At 38.8% G+C, this 12,466-nt stretch overlaps 1 protein-coding gene and 1 pseudogene across 1 annotated transcript; both read left to right on the top strand.

Moving 5' to 3' along the window:
- The first annotated feature begins 1,710 nt into the window (after nucleotides 1–1,710).
- Nucleotides 1,711–7,819, top strand: LOC9310597 (putative transcription elongation factor SPT5 homolog 1). Its single transcript, XM_021021791.1, has 22 exons — nucleotides 1,711–2,213; nucleotides 2,410–2,642; nucleotides 2,775–2,921; nucleotides 3,044–3,205; nucleotides 3,277–3,360; nucleotides 3,555–3,625; nucleotides 3,730–4,087; nucleotides 4,184–4,339; nucleotides 4,417–4,514; nucleotides 4,596–4,644; nucleotides 4,783–4,935; nucleotides 5,015–5,158; nucleotides 5,246–5,348; nucleotides 5,618–5,776; nucleotides 5,854–5,899; nucleotides 5,979–6,073; nucleotides 6,190–6,268; nucleotides 6,505–6,559; nucleotides 6,678–6,795; nucleotides 6,875–7,012; nucleotides 7,149–7,243; nucleotides 7,447–7,819. The coding sequence occupies exons 1-22, from the start codon at nucleotides 1,886–1,888 to the stop codon at nucleotides 7,690–7,692; spliced, it is 3,117 nt and encodes a 1,038-aa protein (XP_020877450.1). The 5' UTR covers nucleotides 1,711–1,885; the 3' UTR covers nucleotides 7,693–7,819.
- A 569-nt stretch (nucleotides 7,820–8,388) lies between these two features.
- On the top strand, nucleotides 8,389–11,361 carry LOC9308461 (annotated as a pseudogene).
- Nucleotides 11,362–12,466: the final 1,105 nt, after the last annotated feature.

Raw genomic sequence — 12,466 nt, forward strand, 5'->3', positions numbered from 1 at the left:
AAGCATGCATCTCGAGATCAATACTGCATCAGGCTGAACAAATCCTTGTATGGACTGAAACAAAGTGGACGTATGTGGTATAACCGGTTAAGCGAATATCTCATCAGAGAAGGCTACAAAAACGATCCCATCAGTCCATGCATTTTCATCAAGAAATACTCAAACAAAGGATTTGTAATCATAGCAGTTTACGTGGATGACCTAAACATCCTCGGAACATCTGGTGAAATCTCCCAAACAGTCGACTGCTTGAAAGCAGAATTCGAAATGAAAGACCTAGGTAAAACTAAATTCTGTTTGGGTTTACAACTTGAGTACGTTAAAGGAGGAATCCTTGTGCATCAAGCGGCTTACATTGAAAAAGTACTCAAGCGATTCAATATGGACCAGGCCCACCCATTGAACAGCCCAATGGTTGTCCGGAGCCTAGGATTGGACAGTGATCCATTTGGTCCCAAGAAGGACGATGAAGAAATTCTCGGTCCAGAAAAGCCATACCTCAGTGCTGTAGGAGCGTTAATGTACTTGGCTAGTCACACTAGACCAGACATTTGTTTTGCCGTGAACCTCCTAGCTCGCTTCAGCTCATGTCCAACTCAGAGGCACTGGAATGGTATCAAACACTTCCTAAGATACCTTCAAGGTACTAAAGACTTAGGACTGTTTTACACTAACCACAACAAGGATGGACTAGTTGGTTTTGCTGATGCAGGTTATTAATCAGATCCGCACAATGCCAAGTCTCAAACTGGTTATGTGTTCATGCATGGAGGAACAGCTATCTCTTGGAGATCGATAAAGCAGACAATCACTACCACTTCATCAAACCATGCAGAACTTTTGGCCATTCACGAAGCCAGCAGAGAATGTGTTTGGCTACGATCCATGACTCAGCACATCCGATCAGATTGTGGTATGAAAGAAGATAAGGAGCCCACGGTTATGTTTGAAGACAACGCGGCTTGCATTGCTCAACTCAAGGAAGATAATATCAAAGGAGATCGGACGAAGCACATCCTACCGAAATTCTTCTCAACCTCGGATTGGCAGAAGGATGGTACGATCAGCGTTCAACAGGTCCGATCATGCGATAACTCCGCCGACCTTTTCACCAAATCATTGCCCGCTTCAACACTCCGGAAGCTCATCCAACAAATAGGAATGCGTAGACTTAGAGATCTACGGTGATGCTCTAATCAGGGGGAGTAATGCGTGTTGTACTCTTTTTCCTTCACCATGGTTTTTCCCACTGGGTTTTCCTGGTAAGGTTTTAATGAGGCAACATTCCCCAGCGTATTATCGAGATCCCGATTGACCATCAGGTCCGGTTACTCCGTCCAAGGGGGAGTGTTATAATACATCATATTGGACTTATAACCGGGCCCAATAAGTCCATCAGGGTTATTCATTATGTACTCTAAAACCCTAGGTTTATATGCCTATATATATGTATCGTTATTCATAGAATGGAATAAGATAACAATAAATTTCACAACAATCACTTTATAGTCTAAAAGTTTAATTTGCGAGTTCTTAGTTACCACTCCCACTAAGGTTTTTATTTATTTATTTAAATGACATTTTTCCCGTTTATTATATAGGCAAAGCATCTTTAAATTTGGATTAAACCATTAAACCAGTAAACCGGTAATTGCAAACCTTTCCGGTCTAGTTCTATCTTAAAAACCAAATCCAAATTTAATCTAACCAATCAAACCGTAATTGCAAACCAATCCGGTTAAAAACCAAAAACAACACCTTCTTCGATTATCGTCGAGTCCCTTTTTCACTTCCTCAGATTTCTAGGGTTCGCTCAAACAAACGAAGAGAACTCAAATTCTGTAATTTATAGATTTGGGAATTTTCCAGATCGGAACCCTAAACGATGCCGCGAAGCAGAGACGAAGACGATGAGATAGACGGAGACTACGAAGGATTGGATTTAGAGGAAGAAGAGGAAGAAGACGAAGAAGAAGAAGAGAGAGGAAGAGGCGGCGGCGGTTCTAGACGGAAGAGAGGAAGATCGAATTTTATTGATGATTATGCGGATGAAGATTCTCAGGAAGAAGACGATGATGATGAAGATTATGGTAGCCGTGGAGGTAAAGGAGCTGCTAGTAAGAGAAAGAAGCCTTCTGCTTCCATTTTCTTAGACCGAGAAGCTCATCAGGTTGATGATGAGGAGGAAGAGGACGAAGAAGAAGGAGAAGATGGTAAGTACTCTTCAATTTACGAATTGGATATTCTCTGTAAAGATTTGCGTTGTTTTTGTGATTGAGATTGTTTCTCAGAAGTCACCATTGATAAGAAATGGTTGCTTGTTTGTATTACTTAAGCATTTTCATAATTATTCTCGTTTTGCTAGTCACTGTAGATGTTAACTAGTTGAAGGATTTTTTTTTTATGCAGACTTTATTGTGGATGCTGGAACGGACCTTCCTGATGAGCGTGGTGATAGACGTTACGAACGGAGGTTTCTTTCTCGTGACGAAAATGATGAGGATGTGGAAGATCTTGAGAGAAGAATTCAAGAGCGGTTCTCTAGGCATCATGAAGAATATGATGAAGAAGCTACTGATGTTGAGCAGCAAGCGCTTTTGCCGTCAGTTCGTGATCCGAAATTGTGGATGGTGAAATGTGCGGTAGGTGTTTTACATAGTTGGCTTTGGAAGTTAGAAGTCTTGTTTCTTTGTCTTCTTATTTACTTTATTTAAGGTTCTGTGTTCTGTGAAACTTGGAACTGATTCGTTCTGATTTTCACGTTGCGATGTCAGATTGGTCGCGAAAGGGAGGTTGCTGTTTGTCTTATGCAAAAGTTTATAGATCGAGGAGCAGATTTGCAGATTAGATCTGTTGTTGCCCTTGACCACCTTAAGAATTATATATATGTTGAAGCAGACAAGGAAGCTCATGTGAAAGAGGTATTTGATGGTTACCCTATTATATGATATAGATTTTGATCTTTCGCGCCAGTGATAGTGTTCATTTTTGTTGTGACTGGGTGTGAAGACAGTATTTTTGCTGTTTCTTTTACTTGTGTTAGGCAATCAAGGGCATGAGGAATATATATTCTAATCAGAAGATCTTACTTGTCCCGATAAGAGAAATGACAGATGTGCTTTCTGTTGAAAGCAAAGCAATTGATCTATCTCGGGATACCTGGGTTAGAATGAAAATCGGGACGTATAAAGGTGATCTTGCAAAGGTATGATGCATTTTCATGTGTAGTCATTGATAAAAGTACCCACAGACTGCTGAAATGCAAGTCCTTTGCAGGTTGTTGACGTTGATAATGTGCGTCAGAGGGTCACAGTCAAGTTAATCCCAAGAATTGATCTGCAGGCACTAGCCAGTAAGCTGGTATGGATTCTTTCTGTGCTTATGAAAAAGATGGTGCTATTGTGTTTGGTAAACATGTATAGTAAAGTAATAGCTAAACTTAGCATGTTAAAGAAAATTACGACGACTGTCCTTTGCATTGTAAGGTTTTTGAGTGTGATCTAGTCATATAAACGATACAATTATTTGGGCACACTATGCTTGACTAATTGCAGGACGGAAGAGAAGTTTCAAAGAAAAAAGCCTTTGTTCCACCTCCACGTTTCATGAACATTGATGAAGCAAGGTACTCCTTTTAGATACTGAACGTTGTACTTTAATATTATAAAACCTGTTATGGAGACGGTTTTACAAAAGTGCTGGATTTTAAAAATTGTTACATGACTTTAGGGAATTGCACATACGTGTTGAGCGTCGGCGTGATCACATGACGGGTGATTACTTTGAAAATATTGGTGGCATGCTTTTCAAAGATGGTTTTCTGTACAAAACAGTATCATTGAAGTCCATCACTGTTCAGAATGTTACACCAACTTTTGACGAACTTGAAAAATTCAATAAACCAAGTGAAAATGGAGAGGGCGATTTTGGTGGTCTGTCAACTTTATTTGCAAACAGAAAGAAAGGGCATTTCATGAAGGGTGATGCAGTTATTGTTATAAAGGGGGATCTGAAAAACTTGAAGGGTTGGGTTGAGAAAGTAGATGAAGAAAATGTCCTTATCAGATCAGAAATGAAAGGTCTCCCTGTAAGCATCCTTACTCTTTGGCTGTTTGTTACTGCTTGCATGTTTCTGAGATGATCCAGCCAAGAAAAACTGCTGAGCATGACTCTTGTGTTGCAGGATCCTCTTGCTGTAAATGAGAGAGAGCTTTGCAAGTACTTTGAACCTGGAAATCATGTGAAGGTTGTTTCTGGGACCCATGAAGGAGCAACAGGCATGGTTGTCAAAGTTGATCAACACGTGCTTATCATTCTGTCTGACACAACCAAAGAACATGTAAACCAACTTTTGCATATGGATTGAGCTTATTTCTGCCTAGTAGGGTTACTAAATTCCAGAGAATATACTTGTAGGTCCGAGTGTTTGCTGATCATGTTGTTGAGAGCTCAGAAGTGACAACTGGTGTTACCAAAATTGGGGACTATGAACTTCATGATCTTGTGCTTCTGGAGTAAGTGGAGTACCTAATCACCAGGAAATGATGCATATTTCCTGTTTACACGTGTATGAAAGCCTTATTTATTTGATGCAGTAACCTGAGCTTTGGAGTAATTATACGACTAGAGAATGAAGCTTTTCAGGTAAATTGCCAATTTTCCGAGAATACCACTAGTTAAGTCTATGCTTAACTGCTAGAATTTTTTTTTTTTTTTTCTTTTGGGATACTTTTCTGTAAACTCCCAGTGGAGCTAGGAATAACTCTGTTTCAATGTCCTTAGGTTCTTAAAGGGGTTCCTGACAGACCAGAGGTTGCTCTTGTCAAACTCAGAGAAATCAAATGCAAAATTGAGAAGAAAATCAATGTTCAAGATCGCTACAAAAATGTCATTGCTGTGAAAGATGACGTCAGAGTCATCGAGGGTCCTAGCAAAGTGAGTACCTTTGCTGTCTGGTTTTTGGTTACCCTGCTCAACTTTACTGATCTCATATCAATTAATTTCTGCATATTAGGGTAAACAAGGTCCGGTGAAGCATATCTACAAAGGAGTCTTATTTATATATGATCGGCATCACCTTGAGCATGCTGGATTTATCTGCGCTAAATGCACATCATGCATTGTTGTTGGTGGATCACGTTCTGGCGCTAATAGAAATGTAAGTGTCTTGTTGTGATGTGGCCATGTTTTTTTATATTTTCATCAAACTGTAGCTTCACCTTATCCAGCTATTTTTCTACTCTAGGGTGGTGATTCTTTTTCAAGGTATGGCAATTTCAAGGCACCTGCCCCAGTACCCTCATCCCCAGGAAGATTTCAACGTGGCAGAGGCGGAGGATATAATAACTGTATGTTCGATCTTTTCTTTCTATTTTGGTTATGAGTAAGAACACCTAATGTGTTGTTTAGTTGATATTTGCATTCTTCACTGGTCTGCTGCTCTTAATATTTATTCAGGATAAGACAAAATTTCCACTATATATGACTTGTACAGTCTTCTGGTAGTACAATGTTTCATTGCTTCAAACCAAGAATACTTTGCATATCTTTTGTGACATGCTTATACATCTTATCTACGTAAAGTTTCACATACTCTTATTTGTATCTTTAAATGCAGCTGGAGGGAGGCATGTGGGCGGAAGAGGACGGGGAGACGATTCTTTGTTGGGTACTACTGTTAAGATCCGTCTAGGACCTTTCAAGGGGTATAGGGGACCTGTAGTAGAAGTGAAAGGAAATTCAGTGCGTGTAGAACTTGAGATGAAAATTGTGACAGGCAAGCTCTTGAATTCGCTTTTCCGCATGTGGGTTTCTACATGTCGAAGGAATTTTAACAATAGTTTGTATATGCAGTTGATCGGGATGCAATATCAGATAATGTTGCGACAACACCCTTTAGGTAATCTACTAATTTTTTATCTCATTGGTTAATTTGAGTTCAATCATTATTTTGATTATATCATTTGAATTCTACACAGAGATACATCTCGGTATAGTATGGGAAGCGAAACACCTATGCATCCTTCTCGGACTCCACTTCATCCTTATATGACTCCAATGCGGGACTCTGGAGGTTTGTTTTCTAGATATTACACTGCTTAGGATCCAATATCTGTTTATTTTTAATGTTATATACCACCTCCTCTGTAATATGTTCTCAAGTTCCTAGGTTATTTTATGTAATTTCAGCTACACCAATCCATGATGGAATGAGGACACCCATGCGAGATAGAGCGTGGAATCCTTACACGCCTATGAGTCCACCAAGGTAAGTTTGTTGTTGCGTTTCTATTTTCAAAAGTTGGATTTTCTCTTTCATCTCCCTCCTGTTTCTCTTCAATGCTGTAGTAATCTAGCATCAATGTGAGGTTGTCTGTTATGTTTTATACAAACATGGCTATTGTCTTAATTATTCCCAGAAATTCTTAACACTTCTGAGAATTGTAATTCTTGATTGAAGAATAAACTTGGATATCTCTCAAAGTATGGTTGTTATGGCATCAGGGATAACTGGGAAGATGGAAATCCGGGATCTTGGGGAACGAGTCCTCAATATCAAGTAGGAGTTATCCATCTATTGTTTTGCTTTCAACCTTATTATTGGCTTTAACTGTTTCCGGATATATGTAGTATTGTATTGATTGCGAACTAAAATCGTTTATGTTACACTTGTTCAGCCGGGAAGTCCTCCTTCACGGGCATATGAAGCACCAACTCCTGGCTCAGGATGGGCTAGTACTCCTGGTGGTAGTTACTCGGATGCGGGGACGCCTAGAGACCATGGTTCAGCTTATGGTAAGATGAGTGTAATCTTTTTCAAAGTGTTGACTTTTCTTGTCTGGCCTGTCTTTTTCTCACTTACCTTGTCATGCAGCTAATGCCCCAAGTCCTTACCTGCCATCGACACCTGGGCAACCCATGACACCAAGCTCGGCTTCATACTTACCTGGAACTCCTGGAGGACAACCAATGACTCCTGGAACTGGCCTTGATGTCATGTCTCCTGTTATAGGTATGTCTATTCTTGGGGTATAGTTAAAAAGATAAAAAATTTGTTTAGTCCGACCTTGCATCTTCCTTGTCAGTCCCCCGTAGTTAGAAGTTTCCATTTCTATGGTGGTTTTCTTAGCTTATTGTAAATATGACAGGTGGGGATGCTGAAGCATGGTTCATGCCCGATATTTTGGTTGACGTACACAAGGCTGGAGAAGACAGCGATGTGGGCGTTATCCGAGATGTTTCGGTTCGTCTTTTTCTTTTCATGAATTCCAGTTTTATTTCAATAAGACAGAACTAGTAGTGATAAACAAAACCAGGAGAAAGGACAATGATCAAAGTTACACATAGAGAAGCTTGTAGACCTTGATTGTGAGAAGTGATTCTGTATATGTTGGAGTGATGGGCCCTTCTAACGCCCACAATCTTCCTATGTGCTACTTTTGTCAGGATGGAACGTGTAAAGTGTCTCTCGGGTCCAGCGGTGAAGGTGACACTATAATGGCCCTCCCAAGCGAATTGGAGATAATTCCTCCGAGGAAATCTGACCGTGTCAAAATAGTTGGTGGCCAATATCGTGGGTCTACAGGTAAGCTGATCGGAATCGACGGGTCTGACGGAATCGTTAAGATAGATGATAATCTTGACGTCAAGATTCTGGACCTGGCCTTATTAGCCAAGTTTGTGCAACCGTGATAGTGTTCTTCTAATGAACGTTTAATTTTATCTTGTGAGACACGTATATTGTAATATCATATTTCTCTATAGTTTATAAAGAAACTTTGAATTTTATTTCCAATTATCGGAGAAAACCTTTGAATCTTTTCTCCAGTTTTGTGCTTTTCTTGTAATGCTCTATCTTTTCTACTTTTTTTAGTTCAGCATGTTAATCGCCTTACCTTTTTCCCCCTACCTAATATAAATTATACCTAACGATTGATGGGAACTGTCTAAAGTGAATTAAAATTAAAAAGATAGTAAAATTTAAATGTAAAAACTAGAGATGTCATATAATCTTCAATATTTTTCTAGTTCTTATATGCAGTACCTCTCTCTGTCTTAAGTTATGGTCTTACATTACAACCACTCCAGAATTCATCAACTCGTTTGTGACTCGATTCTCGGTATCGCGGCCATTGTACTACTAATCTTTCAAAAACACGAGATGATGTTCGTTTTCATAATGTGACCTTTGTTCTCGATGATCTGGATTTCTTCGATGAAATCAAATCTTTAATCTTTTATTTAATTTGAATTTTAATTAAAACGGGAAGAAATTTGCCTCTTGAGAGTTAGAAGAGCAAAACTAAGTCGAAATAAAGTAACTAAACATGGCAGACCAAATCTGTGTCATCAGTAATGTTTAAACTAAACAAACTACTTGTCCACTAGTTGTATTGTTTTATTGACGTTGTTATGTTAATGTATTTAAAATAACAAGTAACAGCATTGATTGAAGTTTATAGAGTAAGCATCATCGATATTGATCCATTATCCCCACAAGGAGAATACTCTCCACAAGCGAAATGGAAATAAAAGGACACGATCATCACGTAGGTAATTATGGAGGTTACTTGAAATGCGATGCTTGTGACGATCGGCCGTATAGCCATGGCATCCATTATTGCGCTGACTGCGAGTTCACTGTTCACGACAAATGTGTCTTTGTGTTCAGTACACCGGAGACATTTGAGCACCGTTCTCATGTTGGACATTGCCTTAAGCTTCTAACAACAGGAGCTCCTGATCACACCGATCAGAAATGTCACATATGCGGTAAAAACACTAAGCGTCTCCTTTATCATTGTTCTATATGTAAACTCAATTTGGACATTGATTGCATGGTTGATGACATGTGTGCCCGAGCACGTACATCTGAATATGTCGTGGTACCATCATCCTCTACTCTTGCTTGACTTTAATTGTAAGATGTTATGCAAAGTTTGTGGTCATTCTCATTCATATGGATATGGCTACTTTTGCCCTCGTTGTAAGTTGATGGTTCATGATAAATGCGTCTCCGTGTTCGACTTGCCGGAGATCACTCATCCTTTTCATGTGAGACACCCTCTTAAGCTTCTCACCGAAGGAGCTCCCGATTATATAGATCTAGAATGTCATGTGTGTGGAAGAGATACTGAAAGCTTTTTGTATCATTGTGATATTTGTAAGTTCAACTTGGATATGGTTTGTGTGGTTGAATACCACCGGCAACATACAGTCACACCAGTTGCTCTTTCAAAGTTGACGGTTCATGCGGATACACTCACACTCATCCCAAGATTGATCTACTTCGTTTGTGATGGTTGTGGGACAGGAGGTGACCGTACTCCCTATGTTTCTCTTCAATGTGATCTTATGTTCTTCCATCAAGACTGTGCTAGTTTTCCACGTGTTATTCACGTCAATCGCCACGAACACCGCGTTTCTTACACGTATCCTCTTGGTCCTGGAGAATGGACCTGTGAAATTTTTTTAGAAGATATTGATTGGTCATATGGGGCTTATTCTTGCTCCCTTTGTCCTACTTATGCTTTTCATTCAAGATGTGCAACAAGGAACGACATGTGGGATGTGGAAGATCTTGATGGATTACCCGAAGAAGTTGAAGATTCTGAGCCATTCAAGATGAATGATGACAACACAATTACACAATCACTCATTTTGCTCATGAACATAACATAAGTCTCGGCAGAGACGGTATTGCTTTAGTGGAAAGCATATTGTGTGAAGCATGTGTTCGTCCCATCGCTTCTAACACCATTCTACAACTGTTCAGATTGCAGTTTTATCCTCCACGAAACATGCGCTAATCTTCCAAAGACGAAACGACATTTTCTTAGCCCAAGACCTCTCACTCTTCACCTCAATAGAGATAACACCGAAACAACATGCATGGCTTGTCTACAACTTTGCTGCAGTGGATTCATGTATAGTGCTAGCTTTGATGTATTGTGTTGTTCAATTACTATGCCTTTTATCCATGTGAATATGATGATGACGTGAAGGCTTGCCAGAATTGTAGCAATGTTGCAGACGAGTTTGCTCTAGGTTGTATCAAATGCAACTACTTTTTGGATTTTCGTTGCGCCAGTCTACCATTAACGGTAAAACTTCCCAGGTATGACGATCATCCACTCACTCTTTGTTATGGTGAAAAAGCAAACGGCAAGTATTGGTGTGATATTTGCGAAAGAGAAACAAATCCGGAGACTTGGTTCTACACATGTAATGATTGCGGAGTCACTTTGCATATTTTCTGTGTACTTGGGAATGTTAGGTACGCCAAACCAGAAGGAAAGATCAAATACAGCATTGCTTTGGTGTTTAACGAAACATTTTCACAACCGATTTGCAACCACTGTTCATTTTCGTTGCGTGGCTCCCTTCTTTTTTTTTTTTTTTGAATCTAATGTTAAATTATATTCAAAAGAAAAATTACGTTTTTACAACCAAGTGCGACTTAAGTTTGAGAGCGAGTTGAAATAGTGTTTGATAGAAACAAAAATAAAAACGACAGCCTTTGAAGATTAGCTTCGGGCTAGGAGCCATAGTTGATACGCCTCGTCGTATCGTCTATCTCCCCTTCTTCGGATCATAGAAATTTGGTCTCGTATTTGCTTATCAATCCAGCCCGTGAGGATATTCTCTGTGTGCGGTTGTTCATCGTGCCTACGGCCATTTCTCTCCTTCCAAATCATGTAGACGGTTGTTTGAAAAACATACCTTGTTAGGAACCTCTCCACCCGATCTTGTTGAGAGTTGGAAATGTGATCTATGAGCTGAGACCAAACTGTCGTGTACTTGGCTTTGAATAATCCTTTCGCAACAGCTGCCCATACTTTCGATGTGTAAGCACATGAGAAAAATAGATGGTCTCTAGATTCTGTGCACGTTTTGCATAAAATGCAGAGTCCCGATCCACCCCCATTCCATTGTTGCATACGATCTCCCGTAGAAAGCCGATCATGAGCTGCAAGCCATACACAAAAGGAGTATTTAGGGGTTTCATTTGAAAACCATACTCCTTTGTGCCAAGTGACTGTGGTCGAAGTTGTTCTTATGTGATTCCAAGTGTCTTTCGTCGAGAAAAATGGTTTGAAACTGTCATTCATGGATCGCCATAGGACTGTATCTTCTCTACTGCTCCGTTTTTTTCCATATTCAAACAGAGCCTCCTCTGTTTCATTTAAGAAAACTGAGCGGTGCCTTCGACGAGTGGCTCCCTTCTTTATTATTAAAGAGAACGAAAGATTTTGTTCTTACTATTGCTTGCTACGCATTCAGATGAGAGCGTCTTCAATAAGTCAGATTGTAATCTGTCCTCCATGGGTAGATGATGAAGATACAAATTCTGAGAGATGAATGTTGGAAGGTCAGCTAATTTGGCAAAAGAAGTTATACACGGCTTGGGCTTTATATGTTTGATCTATCTTTGTTATTTTCATTTGGGATTTGGTTTTGTTTCTTAATTAGCTCTCTTTTTTAGGATTTCTAGCTCTCTTTTTTAAGCTTTGCTTCTTTGTAAGTTACAATATTTTTTTGTTAAATTGATAATCTAAAAACCAGAATTTTCATATATAAACATTGAGCATGTTACTTTTAGTATATAGCGAGTTCACTGTTTGCTTTTCGTTTATTTTATGAAGAAACCGAACTTCGAATTTTCTTGCTTATGCTACGCTAATCATGTATTAGATGTTGTTTTTGGATTGTTGTTTTCTTTGAGCTTACATTGATTATAGTGACTATTTACCAGATAAGGAACCGGTTCCCGACAATTATTTATCTACCTATATTTAACATTACATGATAACCTTAACATGATCATCATCGTATAATTGTGTGTTATCTTTCCGTGCCTCATGCAGCTTTGGTTCTGGCATGATCGTATTCGTATTCTCAAATTAAATAATGTTTCTACTGATATATGTTAGCCTACAACTTTATTTTTTTATGGTTTGCATCAAATTCATAATTCATGCCACATCAAATAGAAAATCATAGTCCTGCTATACGTGAAGTCTTGAAGTAAAAATAAGTCAGTCAAGTAGTACGACATATATAAGAAAAATTAAGCTAACTATTAATTCTAACATTAGCTCATTCTAACGTTGTATCATGTTTATTTTATCTGAAACATTGAAACTTCTAGTAAAAGTGAAATTTGATTATGTGATTTAATAGATTTGTATATATAGCTCACTCTAGAAATTGATATACCTGAAAAAGTGAAAATGCTCTATTGTCAATTTTGGAGGACAATAGAGCATTTTCGCTTTTTCACGTATGACAAAAATATGACAAAAAGGACCAAAAAGAAAGAATTAAGAAGATATTAAATAAAATACCTAAATTATCAAAACAAAAACTCAAAAATATCCAGAAACAAAAATATGCGAAATATCTGAAAAATACCCTAATGGGTTATAAACCATGAATCGAAAGAGTAAGATCCAAACTGGAACAT

This window comes from Arabidopsis lyrata, assembly GCF_000004255.2.
Source record: "Arabidopsis lyrata subsp. lyrata unplaced genomic scaffold ARALYscaffold_6, whole genome shotgun sequence".
Classification (NCBI taxonomy): Eukaryota; Viridiplantae; Streptophyta; class Magnoliopsida; order Brassicales; family Brassicaceae; genus Arabidopsis; species Arabidopsis lyrata.

What these genes read in the sequence shown, in the direction of transcription:
- LOC9310597 (XM_021021791.1), top strand. Translation starts at nt 1,886, where the DNA reads ATGCCGCGAAGCAGAGACGAAGACGATGAGATAGACGGAGACTACGAA. An exon ending in AGGAAGCTCATGTGAAAGAG is followed by an intron (nt 2,922 to 3,043) that starts GTATTTGATGGT and finishes TACTTGTGTTAG; the next exon opens with GCAATCAAGGGCATGAGGAA. An exon ending in AGACCATGGTTCAGCTTATG is followed by an intron (nt 6,796 to 6,874) that starts GTAAGATGAGTG and finishes CTTGTCATGCAG; the next exon opens with CTAATGCCCCAAGTCCTTAC.